Source organism: Nerophis ophidion, linkage group LG12, assembly GCF_033978795.1.
Source record: "Nerophis ophidion isolate RoL-2023_Sa linkage group LG12, RoL_Noph_v1.0, whole genome shotgun sequence".
Lineage (NCBI taxonomy): Eukaryota > Metazoa > Chordata > Actinopteri > Syngnathiformes > Syngnathidae > Nerophis > Nerophis ophidion.
In genome coordinates, this window is record NC_084622.1 from 66,732,114 (window position 1) to 66,752,716 (window position 20,603).

At 39.9% G+C, this 20,603-nt stretch overlaps 2 protein-coding genes across 6 annotated transcripts in view; one reads left to right on the forward strand and one right to left on the reverse strand.

The window, feature by feature from the left end:
* The window catches only part of elmo3 (engulfment and cell motility 3), an 81,993-nt gene extending 76,762 nt beyond the window's left edge, over positions 1 to 5,231 (forward strand). For both annotated transcript variants that reach the window (XM_061918024.1, XM_061918025.1), the window contains 5 exons: positions 261 to 373; positions 443 to 547; positions 3,083 to 3,162; positions 3,242 to 3,319; positions 3,389 to 5,231. In XM_061918024.1, the coding sequence (XP_061774008.1) occupies positions 261 to 373; positions 443 to 547; positions 3,083 to 3,162; positions 3,242 to 3,319; positions 3,389 to 3,601 (589 nt within the window). In that variant the 3' untranslated portion in view covers positions 3,602 to 5,231. The remainder of the gene's footprint in view (positions 1 to 260; positions 374 to 442; positions 548 to 3,082; positions 3,163 to 3,241; positions 3,320 to 3,388) is intronic.
* LOC133563727 (F-box/LRR-repeat protein 14-like) overlaps positions 4,408 to 20,603 on the reverse strand; it is a 35,989-nt gene continuing 19,793 nt past the window's right edge. For all 4 annotated transcript variants that reach the window (XM_061918029.1, XM_061918026.1, XM_061918028.1 and 1 more), the window contains 5 exons: positions 17,198 to 17,355; positions 16,897 to 17,112; positions 8,632 to 8,844; positions 8,353 to 8,567; positions 4,408 to 8,292 (listed from right to left, as the gene is read on the reverse strand). In XM_061918029.1, coding sequence (XP_061774013.1) covers positions 8,130 to 8,292; positions 8,353 to 8,567; positions 8,632 to 8,844; positions 16,897 to 17,112; positions 17,198 to 17,355 — 965 coding nt within the window. In that variant the 3' untranslated portion in view covers positions 4,408 to 8,129. The remainder of the gene's footprint in view (positions 8,293 to 8,352; positions 8,568 to 8,631; positions 8,845 to 16,896; positions 17,113 to 17,197; positions 17,356 to 20,603) is intronic.

Sequence of the window (20,603 nt, forward strand, 5' to 3'; positions counted from 1 at the left end):
TTATGAACTTACATTCATATTTTGTTGAAGTATTATTCAATAAATATATTTATAAAGGATTTTTGAATTGTTGCTATTTTTAGAATATTTAATAAAAAATCTCCTGTACCCCTTGGCATACCTTCAAGTACCCCATTTGAGAACCACTGTTCTAACTGACTGATGCTGGGTCTCCAGGCTTTAATTTGAGATGTGTAGTGAAGCCTTTTTAACCTTTTTTTTTTTACATAGCTGTAAGACTTCTTGTTTTGGTGTGCCAGGGAGCTGAAAGAGCGTCTGAAGCCCGAGCTGCTGGACCTGATCCGCCAACAAAGACTCCACCGGCTGTGCCAAGGAACCATGTTCAGGAAGATCAGCAGCCGGCGCAGACAAGGTGAGATCACTTTGATCCACGCAGGAAGTGTCAGCACTCCAACTTCTTGGCTTGTGCTTCCCCCTTCAGACAAACTGTGGTACTGCCGCTTGTCTCCCAACCACAAGATGCTGCACTACGGAGACGTGGAGGACGACGCTGAAACCCCCCCCATTGAGAGCCTGCAGGAGAAGAGTGAGTGTCGCCTTTGTTGGAGGGCAGGGAAGGGTTTCGTACGGCCCCATTCCTGGGGGGTCTCGCGTGAGGGGGAGGAGGGGGGTTAATCATTTTGCAATGCGGTCTGCTGAAAATTAGTTTGACACCGCTGCTCCACTGCCATCCAGCGGCCAAGGTGAATAGTGCAAGTCCCAAATTTGTCACGTCTCATGTGTCAGGTAAACTGTGACGAATCCCCTTCCTATTGTATGTACAAACCCCGTTTCCATATGAGTTGGGAAATTGTGTTAGATGTAAATATAAACAGAATACAATGATTTGCAAATCCTTTTCAAGCCATATTCAGTTGAATATGCTACAAAGACAACATATTTGATGTTCAAACTCATAAACTTTATTTTTTTTGCAAATAATAATTAATTTAGAATTTCATGGCTGCAATACATGCCAAAGTAGTTGGGAAAGGGCATGTTCACCACTGTGTTACATCACCTTTTCTTTTAACAACACTCAATAAACGTTTGGGAACTGAGGAAACTAATTGTTGAAGCTTTGAAAGTGGAATTCTTTCCCATTCTTGTTTTATGTAGAGCTTCAGTCCTTCAACAGTCTGGGGTCTCCACTGTCCTATTTTACGCTTCATAATGCGCCACACATTTTCCATGGGAGACAGGTCTGGACTGCAGGCGGGCCAGGAAAGTACCCGCACTCTTTTTTTACGAAGCCACGCTGTTGTAACACGTGCTGAATGTGGCTTGGCATTGTCTTGCTGAAATAAGCAGGGGTGTCCATGTAAAAGACGGCCCGTAAGGACCAGATGAGTCGCCCGCTGGCCTGTTCTAAAAGTAGCTCAAATAGCAGCACTTACCAGTGAGCTGCCTCTATTTTTTAAATTGTATTTATTTACTAGCAAGCTGGTCTCGCTTTGCTCAACATTTTTAATTCTAAGAGAGACAAAACTCAAATAGAATTTGAAAATCCAAGAAAATATTTTAAAGACTTGGTCTTCACTTGTTTAAGTAAATTCATTTATTTTTTGATTTTGCTTCTTATAACTTTCAGAAAGACAATTTTAGAGAGAAAATACAACCTTGAAAATGATTTTAGGATTTTTAAACACATATACCTTTTAAATTCCTTCCTCTTCTTTCCTGACAATTTACATCAATGTTCAAATACTTTATTATTGTTTTTGTAAAGAATAATAAATACATTTTAATTTAATTCTTCATTTTAGCTTTTTTTCTGACGGAGAATATTTGTGAAATATTTCTTCGAACGTATTATGATTAAAATTCAAAAAAATATCCTGGCAAATCTAGAACATTTGTAGTGAAGTGAAGTGAATTATATTTATATAGCGCTTTTCTCAAGTGAATCAAAGCGCTTTACATAGTGACACCCAATATCTAAGTTACATTTAAAGCTGTGTGGGTGGCACTGGGAGCAGGTGGGTAAAGTGTCTTGCCCAAGGACACAACGGCAGTAACTAGGATGGCACAAGCGGGAATCGAACCTGCAACCCTCAAGTTGCTGGCACGGCCACTCTACCAACCGAGCTATGCCGACTTTGTAGAATCAAATTTAAATCTTATTTCAAAGTCTTTTGAATTTCTTTAAAAAATTTTGTTCTGGAAAATCTAGAAGAAATACTGATTTGTCTGTTAGAAATATAGCTTGGTCCAATTTGTTATATATTTAACCTATTTAAAACATGTCATCAAAAATATATATATTTATTGTGAGAAATCATTAAAATGATCAATGTTTCCACAAAGATAAATATCATAAATTATTACGCACTGCTGATTGGCTTTGTATGTAACCAATCAGATGGTTGTGTGGGCGGGACAATGAGGCAGAGACAGAGGCAGAAAGCAGAGCAGCTTGTGAAGACTTCTCCTTCTGAACTCGTTCGATACGCCCGCGTGCCGAAACGGTTCGATACAAATACACGTACCGTTACACCCCTAATATATGTCATATATGTATGTATACGTGTATATACAAATGTTTATTTATGTGTATATCAATATGTGTATATTTATATTTACATATGTTGAATACAGTATGTATATACAGTGTGTGTGTGTGTATATATATATTTATAATATATATGTACAGTATATGGGACGGCGTGGCGCAGTGGTAGAGTTGCCGTGCGCGTGCGCAACCCAAGGGTCCCTGGTTCAAATCCCACCTAGTACCAACCTCGTCACGTCCGTTGTGTCCTGAGCAAGACACTTCACCCTTGCTCCTGATGGGTGCTGGTTAGCGCCTTGCATGGCAGCTCCCTTCATCAGTGTGTGAATGTGGAAGTAGTGTCAAAGCGCTTTGAGTACCTTGAAGGTAGAAAAGTGCTATACAAGTACAACCCATTTATTAATAATAACAGTTAAAGGTAAATTGAGCAAATTGGCTATTTCTGGCAATTCATTGAAGTGTGTATCAAACTGGGAGCCCTTGGCATTAATCAGTACCCAAGAAGTAGCTCTTGGTTTCAAAAAGGTTGGTGACCCCTGCTGTACAGGAACTAACATGTTCATGGTGTAGTTCCAGTGGCGGACATCAAAGGCTTACTGACGGGCAAAGACTGTCCTCACATGAAGGAGAACAAAGGCAAACAGAACAAGGTCCACAGCTCTACATTCACTCTAACATTGCAGAAGATGTGCAGAGAGCCTCACTGTCCATCCACCATGTTGTCTTTAGGAGGTGCTGGACTTGGCCTTCAGCATCACGTACGACGTGGAGTACAGCCTCAACTTCATCGCACCTTCCAGAACCGACGTGAGTTGGCCTCGCCTCGTCTTTTTAGTCCATCAAACACTTCTTGACGGTCCGTGTCCGCCCTGTCAGTTCTGCCTGTGGACAGACGGCCTCAACGTCCTCCTGGGCCGAGACATGAGCAGCCAGTCTTTGCACAGCGAGCTGGACATCCTCCTCTCCATGGAGATCAAGCTCCGCCTCCTGGATTTAGAGAACGTCCCCATCCCCGAGAGTGCGCCCGTCGTGCCCAAACCGCCCAGCAACTACAACTTCTGCTACGACTTCAGCCAAACGGAGCAGTAGAGTGTGAGAACAGGTGTGTGTATGTGTGTGTAAATATGTGTGTGTGATGTGAGTGTTGCATTCATGTTTTGTTTTTTGAAAACAAATCATGGTGATTTTTTTCGAATTACACAACTCATCGCTTAACTGAAAGCATTAAGTGCAATTTTGCTTTAATAATCTGCTGCATATTTTTTGTTCGACCTGACATTACAGAAGCACCACCAAAAACTGTATTTGTTTTGAATGATTGTACTGTTTTACCAATAATAACGTGTGTGATGGATGGACTGTTCCTGTGTGAACACTTGAGGCTAAAGACTGTGCCTTTAAAAAATGTTATCTTAGCAAGGTGGAGCTTAAAGGCCTACTGAAATGAGATGTTCTTATTTAAACGGGGATAGCAGCTCCATTCTATGTGTCATACTTCATCATTTCGTGATATTGCCATATTTTTGCTGAAAGGATTTAGTAGAGAACATCCACGATAAAATTTGCAACTTTTGGTCGCTAATAAAAAAGCCTTGCCTGTACCGGAAGTAGCAGACGATGTGCGTGTGACGTCACGAGTTGTGGAGCTCCTCACATCTGAACATTGTTTATAATCATGGCCACCAGCAGCAAGTGCAATTCGGACCGAGAAAGCGACGATTTCCCCATTAATTTGAGCGAGGATGAAAGATTCGTGGATGAGGAAAGTGAGAGTGAAGGACTAGAAAAAAAAGAAAAAGGCGAGGGCAGTGGGAGAGATTCAGATGTTATTAGACAAATTTACTAGGATAATTCTGGAAAATCCCTTACTTATTACTACAATTTTTCTCACCGAAACCTGCCGGTTGACATGTGGTAGAGAAACATGTTCGCTTGACCGCTCTGTTCCATATTAAAGCTTCACAACAAACAAAGAAACACCGGTTGTTTGTGTTGCTACAGCAGGCTGCAATACACCGCTTTTCACCCACATCTTTCTTCTTTGACGTCTCCATTATTAATTGAACAAATTGCAAAAGATTCAGTAACACAGAGTCCAGAATACTGTGTAATTATGCGATAAAAACAGACTACTTTATCTGTGATCGGTGCTGGGAGAACATGTCCGCTACCACCAGTGACGTCACGCGCACGCGTCATCATTCTGTGACGTTTTCAACAGGACACATCGTGGGAAATTTAAAATTGCAATTTAGTAAAGTAAAGCGGCCGTATTGTCATGTGTTGCAATGTTAATATTTCATCATTGATATATAAACTATCAGACTGCGTGGTCTCTAGTAGTGGCTTTCAGTAGGACTTTAAAATCAGCCTTTTTAGGACTTACGGTACTTTGAAAATAATGATACAGTGTGCAAATCACTTCTAGATGTTATGGTAAAAATGATGTACTGTATTTGAAAGATGATGATGGATATGTCTGCCTCATTCTTCCAAACATGTGTTAATGCCAACACTTTACAAGATGAAAGGAGTTCACACCAACTAGTTAAATACAAAAAGTATTTTATATCAGATTTTTCATTCAGTCATGGCGAATTGTGTCGGACATTTGATTTCTTTATGCTCACAAATAATGCAGGAGCTTTGGATGTTATTTTGTGTTTGTACAAAGATCTCTTAAAAAGAAAACATTTCAAAAATAAATCCAGGTACAATTTCCAGGTCTCTTTAGTTTTACTGGAGTCTAGCTTCATTTGTAATTTTTTTACAGTAAACAGTATTTTTACACAGTAGCATATTGAAATGTTTGTGATTTCATGTCATATGCATAAAACTTAATTTGCGTCAACATAAATGCATTAAATGGCGATACTGAAATACCTGCTTGATGGTTATCCCTCAATAACCCCATGCTTCTGTTTAGAATATATCTACACTATATGTATACATAAATATATGCATTACATATACACACATATATACATACCTGTATATGTATATATGTCTAATGATATATATGTAGATATATATACATATATACATATACACACATACATATATACATACATACAGTATATAAATCTATACATACATACATATACACACACATATATATATATATATATACATACATAAATACATGTATACATATACATACATTTTCTACCGCTTATTCCCTTTTTTTGGGGGTCGCTGGTGCCCATCTCAGCTACAATTGGGCGGAAGGCGGCGTACACCCTGGACAAATTGCCATCTCATCACAGGGCCAAAACAGGCAGACAACATTCACACTCACATTCACACACTAGGGCCAATTTAGTGTTGCCAATCAACCTATCCCCAGGTGCATGTCTTTGGAAGTGGGAGGAAGCCGGAGTACCCGGAGGGAACCCACACAGTCACGGGGAGAACATGCAAACTCCACACAGAAAGATCCCGAGCCTGCGATTGAACCCAAGACTGCAGGACCTTTGTATTGTGAGGCAGACGCACTAACCCTTCTGCCACCGTGAAGTCCTACATACATACAATATATATATATATAGATATATATATCTATATACAATATATATATATATAGATATATATATATATAATATATATATATCTATATATTTATTATGTATATATATATCTATATATAGATATAATATATATATATAGATATCTATATATAGATATAATATATATCTATATATAGATATATCTATATATAGATATTTCTATATATATATATATATATATATATAGATATAATATCTATATATATATACACACACACACACACATATACACATGCATACACACAGTTCAGGCTAAAAGTTTAGACACACCTAATTCAATATTTATTTTCATGACTATTTACATTGTAGATTGTCACCGAAGGCATCCAAACTATGAATGAACACATGTGGAGTTATGTACTTAACAAAAAAAAAAAGGTGAAATATCAGAACATGTTTTATATTCTATCCATCCATCCATCCATCATCTTCCGCTTATCTGAGGTCGGGTCACGGGGGCAGCAGCCTAAGCAGGGAAGCCCAGACTTCCCTATCTCCAGCCACTTGGTCTAGCTCTTCCCGGGGGATCCCGAGGCGTTCCCAGGCCAGCCGGGAGACATAGTCTTCCCAACTTGTCCTGGGTCTTCCCCGTGGCCTCCTACCGGTTGGACGTGCCCTAAACACATCCCTAGGGAGGCGTTCGGGTGGCATCCTGACCAGATGCCCGAACCACTTCATCTGGCTCCTCTCGATGTGGAGGAGCAGCGGCTTTACGTTGAGCTCCTCCCGGATGGCAGAGCTTCTCACCCTATCTCTAAGTAGTCCTGTTTTATATTCTAGTGTCTTCAAAATAGCCACCCTTTATGCTGATGACTGCATTGCACACTCTTGGCATTCTCTCCATGAGCTTCAAGAGGTAGTCACTTGAAATGTTTTTCACTTAACAGTGTGCCTTATCAGGGTTGATTAGTGGAATATTTATATTAGGGGTGTAACGGTACGTGTATTTGTATTGAACCATTTTGGTATGGGGGTTCCGGTTCGATTCGGAGGTGTACCGTACGAGTTCCACATGTACATATTAAGTAGCGCACCGCACGTTGTGTAAACAATGCACACCGAGGCACCATGAATTGATTTACGTGGACCCCGACATAAACAAGTTGAACTCATTCGGGTGTTACCAGTTAGTGGTCAATTGTACAGAATATGTACTGTACTGTGCAATCTACTAATAAAAGTTCCAACCAAACAAAAAAAAAAAAAAAACGGCATGCTAGCAGTGACCAGGCTAGATAGACTGACCACACCTCCTCTTTACACCGGATATGTCCTCTTTTGCGGGGCTGTCCGGGTGGAGTTTCTTAAATGCCTCAAATGTCCGTCATTTTAAGTTAGGGTTGCGTGTATTTTCAATGTACGTTCAGGGTTAAGAAGGGGTTAAAAACATAAAAAAAGTTGTGTGCGCAGCAACATTGGTGAGGGAGGGGCAGCGATGGAGAGAGCGAGAGACTTATGATAAACGCGCCTGCGTCGCCAAGCTCTGCTTTTTACCCATAGATTTATTAGATTTTATTTTTCATTATCTATAGCAGGGGTGTGAAAAGTGTGCCCCAGAAGCCATTTGCGGCCCAAAGCTAATGTTTTAAAAGGCCCACGGCCCATTCTAAAAATACTATTAAAATAAACAAAAACAAAAGTGAAATAAAAAGCTTAAAGGCTAAATGTAATTCAGAAAAAGTTGCAACGTTGACTAATAAAACAAAACTGTTTTTTTTCTTTCAAACTGTCAGTTTAAAACATAAAATTGAATCAAAATCAATGTTATGTTTTTTGACTGATCCAAGTTTCCGATTACTTCACCACTAAGAAAAATATTTTTGGTGGAAGATATAGCATATTTGTTAAATAAATAACCCCAAAATTAATATTTTGTTATTTTCTTACTGTACCGAAAATGAACCGAACCGTGACCTCTGAGCCGAGGTACGTACCGATTTTGTGTACAATTACACCCCTAATATATATATATATATATATATATATATATATATATATGTATATATATATATATATATATATATATATATATTTTGGAGCTGAATGTCCAATCAGAGCGTGAAGTCGGTGCCGTTATGTAGTCTGTATTGGACAGTCTCCAAAAAGGGCATCTGAGAGTGAAGACGGTCCACCATGGTCGCTGAGACCCGGCTGCACTTTGACACGTCCAAAGTTTTCAGTCTCTTGCAGTGCTGAGCCAGCAGGAACAGAGACCTGCACATCCACACGTTAAAGAAGGGAAGGTGTGGCGCGTGAAGAAAAGTGTGGACTTACTTGTCAGTGATGTTGCAAGCGGCGAGGCAGAGGTGTTGCAGTCTGCACAGGTGTGGGAGCGCCTGTGCCAAGCCCAGCTCACTAATGAGGGCACAGTGGCTGAGGTCCAGGCTGGTGAGGCTGCGGCAGTGGCGAGCCACGGCCCACAAACTGGCGTCTGTGACCTCAGGCAGCATGGACAGCGACAGATGTTGGAGGTCCGGGTAGCGCACCACCTGCGAGGATTCATGGAATCATGAGTCCTGCTTTTCTCCCGTCTTTGCGTGACGACGTCAGCACCTGAGCGACGCTGCTGTCGGTCAGCTTGCAGCAGGCGGACAGGTTGAGCTCCCGCAGCCTGGAAAGAGCTAAAAGCGAGGCTCCCGCCTCCTGTTTGAAGTGCTCCAGGTGGTCCTGGGTCACCAGCTTGGGACGATCCTCAAAAGGCAAGTGGGGGGGCTTGAAAAAACCCATGTTTCCAAAGGTGCGCGTGAACCTGGGGCCGTGGTCCTCCTGTAGAGGGCATCAACGCAGCTTTAAAATGTGCTTTTTAAAGCCACAAACGCACAAAAATCAGAAGTGTTGTGTAATGCAAGGCACATTTTTTTCATTAAAAAAATTCTGAGGCACACCAGCAGTAGAAAACATAAATAAAATAAACCCAACAGCCGATATTGACAGTAAAAAATCAGTCTTGCAAGTGTTGGATATGAATTCAAACCGTAAGCAAGCATGCATCACTATAGCTCTTGTCTCAAAGTAGGTGTACTGTCACATGCATATTGTGATCACGACAACGAAGCAATCGGCTACCTGCTGCCACCTGCTGATATGGAAGAGTATAAGGTGGTTACTCTGCCGAGCTCTACAACAGTAGTTCTCAACCTTTTTTCAGTGATGTACCCCCTGTGAACATTTTTTTAATTCAAGTACCCCCTAATCAGAGCAAAGCATTTTTGGTCGGAAAAAAAGAGATGAAGAAGTAAAATACAGCATTATGTCATCAGTTTCTGATTTATTCAATTGTATAACAGTGCAAAATATTGCTCATTTGTAGTGGTCTTTCTTGAACTATATGGAAAAAAAAGATGTAAAAATAACTAAAAACGTGTTGAAAAAGTACTGTTTTTTGCTGTTTTCTTGTGTAGTGTTTAAGTTCATGTCTTGCGCTCCCATTTTCGTGGCTTTTCCTGTTTTGTTGGTATTTTCCTTTAGCAGTTTCATGTTTTCCTTTGAGTGATATTCCCCGCATCTACTTTGTTTTAGCAATCAAGAATATCTCACTTGTTGCTATCCTTTGTGGGGACATTGTTGATTTTCTTGTCATGTTCGGATGTACTTTGTGGACGCCATCTCTGCTGCACACGCTGTAAGTCTTTGCTGTTGTCCAGTATTCTGTTTTTCTTTACTTTGTAGTAAGGCTGGGCAATATGGCCTTTTTTTAATATCTCGATATTTTTTAGGCCATATTGCGATATACGATATATATTACGATATTTTGCCTTGGCCTTGAACACTTGATGCATATAATCACAGCAGTATGATAATTCTATGTCTACATTAAAACATTCTTCATACTACATTTATATATGCTCCTTTTAAACTTTCAACTAAGTCAATTTAGCAAAAGGGTATTTATGAAACAGTTATTAAGCAGTGGCACAAACATTCAATTAATTTCCAAAACAGAAAGTACAAGATTGTCAAGAGACATTTTAAGTGTCAAATAAAAATGAGCTGCATAATAGGAAATCAAATAGTATTCGTTAGGGCTGTGAATCTTTGGGTGTCCCACGATTCGATATCGATTCGTGGGGTCACGATTTGATAATATATCGATTTTTTTCAATTCGATTCTCGATTCAAAAACAATTTTTTTCCCGATTTAAAAGGATTCTGTATTCATTCAATACATAGGATTTCAGCAGGATTTACCCCAGTCTGATGACGTGCTAGCAGAGTAGTAGATTTTTGTAAAAAGCTTTTATAATTGTAAAGGACAATGTTTTATCAACTGATTGCAATAATGTAAATTTGTTTTAACTATTAAACAAACCAAAAATATGACTTAATTTATCTTTGTGAAAACATTGGACACAGTGTGTTGTCAAGCTTATGAGATGCCATGTAAGTGTATTATCATTACACATTTAATTTTTATAAATGTCTAAAGATAATGTCAATGACGTATTATTAATCACTGTTATGCTGAAATGATAACTAATATTGATACTGTTGTTGATAATATTCACTACTTTTGGTTTGTTCTGTGTGGTGTTTGTGTCTCCTCTCAATTGTTCTGTTTATTGCAGTTCTGAGTGTTGCTGGCTCAGGTTGCTTTTGGAATTGGATTGCATTGTTATGGTATTGCTGTGTAGTCGTTTGTTGGATTGATTAAAAATACAAATAATGAAAAAAAAAAATATATTTTTTTTTAATTTAAAAAAAAGTTGATTTTTTTAAAAAATTAGAATCGATTCTGAATCGCACAACATAAATGATTCGATCTCGAATCGATTTTTTCCCACACCCCTAGTATTCGTCCTTCACTATGTGGTAGATTACTACGGACGTTATGAAATTCTCATTCTCTAGCGAGTGACTTTTCAAATGATGCTACAGATTAGCAGTAATGCTACTTTTTACAGCAACACTTTTGCCCCACACTTGACAAATTACGGTTGTTTGTTCGACATATTCCCACTTGAAGCCAAACCACCGCCAGACGATGGACCCACTGCTGTTTTTCTTGGGAATTAATTCTTCCTTCATTTGTTACCAGATTTGCACCTTCTTTTTCTCGTATTCCCACTCGTACGGCTATGTTAGCATCACAGCTACCGTTACCCAGTCTGCTACCTCTGCTCCGCGAGGCAGTATACCAGAGTGACGTATGAGGTGACAGTTTGTGACGTGTATAAGTTTGAGCGCCTTCTTTTCTGTGAGAAGGAGAGACAAGAAGGAGTGAGAAGAGCCTGTAGTGTAATGCCTGCAGCTAAAAGCAACTGTGTGAGAACGTATACTCGAATACTTCGATATAGTCATTTTCTATATCGCACAGAGACAAACCCGTGATATATCAATATATCGCCCAGCCCTACTTTGTAGTCAGTTCAGTTTTAGTTTCGTTCTGCATAGCCTTTCCTAAGCTTCAATGCCTTTTCTTTCTATAGGGGCAATCACGTTTTGTTTATTTTTGGTTTAAGCATTGGATACTCCCCTGCTTGCTTCTTTGTTTTGTCTTGTCTTAACTTTCTTGTTGCCTCTTTTTGCACTTCTCCCCAAATCTAAACATTGGAACTGTTTAACTGGCCTCAACAAAATTGACAAGATCTTGGGTTTGGGGGAACCTGCAGTCGTGACGAAGCGGTTGTTGCTGGACACACGACGGACTCTTGGGAGAAGAAGGAGGGCCGCGTGCCTGGTGACCCTTGTCTGTCGAAGACGTGAAGATGTCCACCTATTCAGAATTATGACAACAGGACATCTGCTGATTGGAGTAAGCGTTGCTCTGGTTTTTCGACAAATTGGAAGTTGCTGGCAGTCTTCAAAGTACCCCAAAGCTGCCACAAATGATTGGAGGATGCGGAAAGAACTGTTGATTACATCGGACTGTCTACCCCGCAGTTTTTGAGGACCAGTCTTAGACAATTTTAGAGTGAAAAGCTAATTTTATTTTCACTCGCATACAAATGATTTTAACTTAGATTTTTTCCCTGGCTTCGAGACTCTCCCGAAGATCACTGCAGGAAGACACAACCAACTCCCTTTTTTGTCTTTCATGGACACACACCTGTTGCTGTGAACTTTGGACTAGCGACGGAAAATACATCAAGGCCGCGGAACAGAGACACACTATGGGCTTACACACACACACACACACACACACACACAAAATATATACGCCACACATACACCCTCCTGTCCCCCAATCCAACACCCTTGACGCAAATCCCGTAGGGGTGATGAATGGATGGTCAGCGCCTGAGAGCTGCGGCCTACCACCATGACCTTGAACTACCTTCCCCCTGTTGCTAGATATCTCGAGATGTATGTTGTAATATGTATATGTGCTTTGCTATGGAGGTTTTTTCTCACTCCGAACTGGGCCCCCTTTAGAGCCCAGTCTGGATTGTATTTTTTTTACTCATCCTTCCCCAGCGTTTACCTTTTTCCCGTTCTGTAACCCTGTACACTGTTTGTTTGTCTAATCTTGAACAGGTTTGTGCTGAAAACAAAGTTTCGTTGTACTTGTTGCAATGACAATTAAGACCTACCTACCTAGATACCTTCTTACTTTCACACTGCCTGCCGCTGTCTTCATATTGTGATCACGACAAACCATGTTCCTGACGCCTACAAAGCAATTAGCTACCTGCTGCCACCTACTGATATGGAAGAGTACTACATAGTTACTCTGCCAAGCTCTAGACAGCACAGACACTCAACAATGGCACATTTGCGGATTATAATTACTGGTTTGCAAAAAATATTTTTAACCCAAATAAGTGAAATGACATAATCTCCCGCAGCACACCAGACTATCTCACGGCACAGTGGTAGAAAAACTGCTCTATATACAGTAATAATCGATAAAATATCATTTGATCAAGAGTATTTTGTGAATACCAAGTATGTTTATGCATAATACAAAGGCTTTAACAAAGCCAAGCTCATTGGCCTAGTTTCTATAAACAGGACTGAAATAGAGGCGCTCGTTCAAGTGATGAACCACTAAAATGATAGTGCGGATGTCCAAAACTCAGTATACGGTCTTAGGGCCCAGTTAATGTGGCCCCAAGGCTGACAACATCCAATTAAAATATCGGAATGACGTACTCAACACGCGCAGTTTTGGCAGATTGCAGTGTTGGGAGCAAAAAGACAATAAATACAAAACCTGATAATATGACTGAAGTCAAATTTGTTGATAAAGGGTAGCACTTTGCCACTTGTGAATAAATGAGAAATTAAAATGGGACCGCATCAGCCGGTGGATTTTAACTTTGTTCAAACTGGAAACGACAAAACAAAAAGGTCCCCCAAAGACTGCCTGATTCCCGGGAACATGTGATCTCCAACAAGCTAGTCTGCCTCCAGCCAGGCACCTTCTGTTACATCATTGATCAGCCACAGTTGGCAACAATAATCATATTGTGACCATATGAAGACATCAATAGAGAAACTCTGCAACTAAAGTTTAGAGCTAAAGAAGCCTTTGAGACAAAATCTGAAGCCTTCAACAAACAACAAGACTCAGATTCAACCGTGACAAATATGTGCGCTGTTATGCAAAAGTGGCTTTTCAATGTTGGAACAGTAACACAATTGTAGCACACGCTCATGGCTTTGAGTGTGTGTATGGGGGGGGGCAAAGGGTAGCTATTTTGAAGAAAATAAAATATAAAACATGTCAGTTATTTACTCTTTTTTGTTAAATACATAACTCCACATGTGTTCATTCATAGTTTTGATGCCTTCAGTGACAATCTACAAGGTAAATCAGTGTGTCCCAACTTTTGGCCTGTACTGTATTTTATAAAACAATAAAAACTTCACATCAATTAAAGGTGAGGGAAGTCATCGATTTTTAGATGCATCGCAATTTGGACATGAAAGATAATAAAATCGATTACCGTATTTCCTTGAATTGCTGCCGGGGCGCTATTTAAAACCTCGTCTCACTCCGGCGTTTACCAAAGGCATGCGGTAAAGGCAAGCATGCGCTAATTATTTTAAAACCTCTTCTCACTCCGGCTCTTACCAAAGACATGCGGTAAATTTAGGCCAGCGCTTATAAATTTGAGTGTGATGTAGGGATACCATCATGAAAAGCACATTTAATAAAAAAAAACGTTATTATGGTCTTACCTTTACTTATAAATGAAGTCCATGCGCAGCTCCTTCTGATCAAAAACATCGATAACTTGTTTATAAAAGTCTTCCTTATCTTTCTTCAGTTTTAAAAGTCTCTGTCTCGATGGAGATCTTCCTTTATTCCCTCATGCTTCAATTGAAAGTCCAGTTTAGAAAACTGTTTTATTTTAGATATGTAATCCTCCATGTTAAAAGTGCAAGCCAGAAGAAAAAATGAAGGATCGCTGCTCACTCTTGCTGCTTGTTGTCACTTCTTCTGCAGCAGAGTTGTCGCAAGAAGGATCACTAGCGCCCTCAACCACCAGGAGGCGGGAGTCATTTAATGACTCATATTTGACACACGCAGCTACAGTATATTAATAAAACATAGCTGCTTACAATTCTTTTTAGCATATTCAAAAGCTTGAACCTTAAATCCTACTGAATAGCTCTTAATCCTCTTTCCTTTATGCGATTTCAAATTATTGAAATCAGTCCCCTCCATTTTGAAAATGATGCCAGGTGAAGTGTCACTCGTGACGTGACGTGTTTGACCCGGTGGAAATTCTAGACATGCGCTAATAAAAATACTATTTTGCGAAACGAGTTTGACCCGGCGTTAATCCTGAGCTGGCGGTAATGCTAAGCATGCGCTAATTATTTTGCGAAACGAGTTTGACCCGGCAGTAATTCTAGGCAGGCGCTTACTATATACCCGACGGCAATTCAAGTAAATATGGTAGTAAATGTAAATTTATTTATTTTTTACTGTAAAAATGGCTGTGCCCATGTGTACAGGAAGTGATGTCATGGCTTCAAGTGGCATGCAAAATTAATGAATGAATGAAGCTTTTGTACGCCGAGAAGTGGTTCATTCACGGAGGTAGAGTATATTTGGCGCGACAAAAACGTTCGGAAACTGGAAAGGACACAAATAGAGGAGTTTGTAAATGGAGGTTCCATTGTATAATAATAAACTATTAATTATTGTCAATTAAAAAAAAAGTACCAATGATAGTCACACACACACACACACACACACACACACACACACACACACACACACACACACACACACACACACACACACACACACACACACACACTAGGCGTGGTGAAATTTGTCCTCTGCATTTGACCCATCACCCTTGTTCACCCCCTGGGAGGTGAAGGGAGCAGTGAGCGGCAGTTGTGGCCACGCCCAGGTATCATTTTTGGTGATTTAACCCCCAATACCAACCCTTGATGCTGAGTGCCAAGCAGGGAGGTAATGGCTCCCATTTTTATAGTCTTTGGTATGACTCAGCCGGGGTTTGAACTCACAACCTACCCATCTCAGGGCGGACACTCTAACCCGGGGTCACCAACCTTTTTGAAACCAAGAGCTACTTCTTGGGTACTGATTAATGCGAAGGGCTACCGGTTTGATACACACTTAAATAAATTGCCAGAAATAGCCAATTTGCTCAATTTACCTTTAACTCTATGTTATTATTAATAATTCATGATATTTATCTTTGTGGAAACACTGATCATCTTAATGATTTCTCACAATAAATATATATTTTTGATGACATGTTTTAAATAGGTTAAAATCCAATCTGCACTTTGTTAGAATATATAACAAATTGGACCAAGCTATATTTCTAACAAAGACAAATCATTATTTCATCTAGATTTGGGCGGTATAGCTCGGTTGGTAGAGTGGCCGTGCCAGTAACTTGAGGGTTGCAGGTTCGATCCCCGCTTCCACCATCCTAGTTACTGCCGTTGGGTCCTTGGGCAAGACACTTGACCCACCTGCTCCCAGTGCTACCCACACTGGTTTAAATCTAACTTAGATATTGGGTTTCACTAAGTAAAGCGCTTTGAGTCATTAGAGGAAAAGCGCTACATAAATATAATTCACTTCACTTCAGATTTTCCAGAACAAAAATTTTAAAAGAAATTCAAAAGACTTTGAAATAAGATTTAAATTTGATTGTAGAGATTTCCTAGATTTGCCAGGATATTTTATTTTTATTTTAATCATAAGTTTGAAGAAATATTTCACAACTGCAATGAGGTGGCGACTTGTCCAGGGTGAACACCGCCTTCCGCACGATTGTAGCTGAGGTAGGCACCAGCGCGCTCGTGACCCCAAAGGGAATAAGCGGTAGAAAAATGAATGGATGGATTTCACAAATATTCTTCGTCGAAAAAACATAAGCTAAAATGAAAAATGTAATTAAAATGTATTTATTATTCTTTACATTAAAAAAAAGAAATACTTGATTTAAATTGTCAGGAAAGAAGAGGAAGGAATTTAAAAGGTAAAAAGGTATATGTGTTTAAAAATCCTAAAATCATTTTTAAGGTTGTATTTTTCTCTGAAATTGTCTTTCTGAAAGTTATAAGAAGCAAAGTAAAAAAATAAATGAATTTATTTAAACAAGAGAAGACCAAGTCTTTAAAATATTTTCTTGGATTTTCAAATTCTATTTGAGTTTTGTCTCTCTTAGAATTAAAAATGTCCAGCAAAGCGAGACCAGCTTGCTAGTAAATAAATACCATTTAAAAAATAGAGGCAGCTCACTGGTAAGTGCTGCTATTTGAGCTACTTTTAGAACAGGCCAGCGGGCGACCTGGTGCCCGCGGGCACCGCGTTGGTGACCCCTGCTCTAACCACTAGGCCACTGAGCAGGAGATACAACTACAATGTGTCTTCACCTTCTCTTCATCCAGTTCACACGTCCTGTTCTCCACTATGCCCAGCAGACCCCAGTCAGTCACCTCCTTGCACCCACCCAGGCGGAGCACTACCAGGCCCTGCAGGTAGGAGGCGATGGCACGCACCGACAGATCGGTCACATTGACACAGGCGGTCAGGTCCAGCTGAAGTAAAGTGCTGCCTACAAGCTGCGTGAGGGCCAAAACAGCCTCGTCCTGAAAATGAAAAAAAAAAAAAGGATGTTATTAAATAGCTGTTTGTTTTTCCAACCCAAATGTGACGGGTGGGACAAGGACGGACCCGGACGTAAGCGCAGCTCCTGAGGTGGAGAGTCTCTAGCTGTGCTCGCTCAGCATCACAGCGAGACAAACCCTTCACCATCTCTGTGCCCCCGATGTTAAGACACTCGGAGAGATCCACACTCTTCAGGGAAGACACAGACAGCAGGTCAGCCAGGCCTGTGGACCACATGACCACCATCATTAACCTTCATAACCGCCCCAAAAAATGTTCATGGCAGCTTAAACACGACTGGCGGCCCGAGGGCCAAAACCAGATGTTCAGTTTAAAACTGACAGAAAATCCCTACAGGAGATACAGTCTGGTGTGCCGTAGGAGATTATGTCATTTCACCTATTTGGGTTAAAAATATTTATTGCAAACCAGTAATTAAGATTAGGAAATGTGCCGTTGTTGAGTGTCTGTGCTGTCTAGAGCTCGGCAGAGTAACCATGTAATACCCTTCCATATCAGTAGGAGGCAGCAGGTAGCTAATTGCTTTGTAGATGTTTGTCGTGAACACAATATGCAGACGACAGCGGGAGGCAGTGTGCAGGTAAAAAAGGTATCTAACGCTTAAAGAAAAAATAAACAAAAGGTGAGTGCCGCTAAGAAAAGCCATTGAAGCTTAGGGACGGCTGTGCAAAATGAAACTAAAACCGAACTGGCTGCAAAGTAAACAAAAACAGAATGCTGGACAACAGCAAAGACTTACAGCGCGTGGAGCAGACGGCGTCCATAAAGTACATCCGTACATGACATGACAATCAACAATGTCACCACAAAGAAGGATAGAGTCTGCACAACTGAAATAATTTTGATTGCGAAAACTAAGCGGGTGTTGGGAATAACGTTCAAGGAAGACATGAAACTGCTACGGGGAAATACCAAAAAAAGAGAAAAAGCCACCAAAAAAGGAGCGCATGACAAGAACTAAAACACGGCACACAGGAAAACACCAAAAAACTCCAAATAAGTCACGGCGTGATGTGACAGGTGGTACAAGAGCGATTAGGACTGCGAATCTTTGGGTGTCCCACGATTCGATTCAATATCGATTCTTGGGGGTCACGATTCGATAATATATCGATTTTTTTCGATTCGATTCTCGATTCAAAAACAATATTTTTCCGATTCACAACGATTCCGTATTCATTCAATACATTAGATCTCAGCAGGATGTACCCCAGTCTGCTGACATTCTAGCAGAGTAGTAGATTTAAAAAAAAAGAAGAAAAAAAAGCTTTTATAGTTGTAAAGGACGTTTTATCAACTGATTGCAATAATGTAAATTTGTTTTAACTATTAAACGAACCAAAAATATGACTTATTTTATCTTTGTGAAAACATTGGACACAGTGTGTTGTCAAGCTTATGAGATGCCATGCAAGTGTAAGCCACTGTGACACTATTGTTCTTTTTTTTTATTTTTATAAATGTCTAATGATAATGTCAATGAGGGATTTTTAATCACTGCTATGCTGAAATTAAAACTAATATTGATACTGTTGTTGATAATATTAATTTTTGTTTCACTACTTTTGGTTTGTTCTGTGTGGTGTTTGTGTCTCCTCTCAATTGCTCTGTTTATTGCAGTTCTGAGTGTTGCTGGCTCAGCTTTGTTTTTGGATTGCATTGCTATGGTATTACTGTGTAGTGGTTTGTTGGATAGATTAAATAAAAAAAGTAAAAAAAAAAAAAAAGTTTTAAATGATAATCGATTCTGAATTGCACAACGCATTCGATTCGATTTTTCCCCACACTCCTAAGAGCTATAGTGAGGCATTATTGGTTATGCTTTGAATTCATATCAACAATTGCGAGAATGACTTTTTACTGTCAACCGAGTTTCGTTTTTTAAGGATTTCTGTTGGTGGTGTGCGTCTGGATTTTTTCAATGAAAAAATCGTGCCTTGGCTCAGAAAAGGTAGAAAAACACTGGTGTAGAGAAACTGGGACCACATTGGCAGATCCTTACATTGACACTTTAACCATGCTAGCAAACATTATAACTTGTGATTTACATAACTGAGGCGTTCCTCAAGAAACTCCTTTTATTCCTCTCCTTTCTGGCAGTCTCATTTTTTTACTGCTAACATTATTTTTGTATCCAAGTTTTTACTGTAACTTGTTTACTTCAGATGCAGTCACTAGTCATTTGTTCAACCTCTTTAGTTGCGCCTCATGGTTTCATTTTAGGTCCTGTCTTTGTCACCATTTGGGCTTTTTAACTAGTGGCCACAGAGTTCAGTTCAAAAAGAGACTCACATTTTTGCAGCAGAGTCTTAAAAACACGAGAGTGCTGGATAGAGCGCACCGGATTATAAGGCGCATTAAAGGGGTCTTATTATGATTTTAAAACACTTCCTTTTGGTCTACATAACATGTAATGGTGGTTCCTTGGTCAAAATGTTGCATAGAAGATGTTTTACAGATCATCTTCAAGTCACTTTCTGACAGTCTCTTCAGGATGCGTCGTTTTGTGGGTCTTATTTACGTGGCTCACCTTCGACACCGTTTTCTCCCCGTCAGCTTTGTTGTAGCGGTGTAGCGTGCAAGGACGGCAGTGGAAGAAGTGTCAAAAGATGGAGCTAACTGTTTTAATGACATTCAGACTGTACTTCAATCAATAAAGGAGCGGCATCTCCTCATCTGTGGCTCACTAGTGCAACAACACCAGAATTGTGTCCCGTGAAAAAACGTCCAACTGGAACTCTCTAATAACTAAAGTTCCGTGGGTGTATTATGCAAACCCACTACACTCGTAGTTTTTAGCGCTTCCATAGCGAGATATAAGTTAGAACTTTACACTACTGTATATTAGCAACAGCATAGGGTGAATGTCCCATAACAAGAAGATAGTGAAAAAGAAGTTTATTGACTATGGAATCGGCGCAGACTACAGTGGCGGACATGCGCAAATAGACATCAGCAAGTACCTGAAGGTAAGAAAAGTTGGTTTTGCATAATATTGTGAAACAAAAAGCCAGATAATATGCCCGCTAACAGGTGCCATTTTGCAGTCCTTATACACACACCATAGAAATACTTGTATATCTGACTACGGTAGCCGTAATAGGCCGACAGTCCATCAAGCGGTGCGGTCATACTAAAACATTTTGACAGATTTTTGAGTGCCGTGTGTAATGTTCTTTTTTCTCAATGGAATATTTAGTTTTGGTGTTGTTTACAGGCGTCATATTGCAGTCTCCACGTACCTCATATGTCACACTTATAATTACACCATGTACCAAATAAAATGGCTTTGAGGTCGGTAAGCACAACCAGAATTATTCAGTACCTAATTAGGCGCACCGGGTTTTAAGGCGCACTGTCCATTTTTGAGAAAATTAAAGGATTTTAAATGCAGCTTTTGGTCCAAAAAAAAGGTAGCTTTTATGCTGAGAAGGTCCTTAAAAACAGCAGA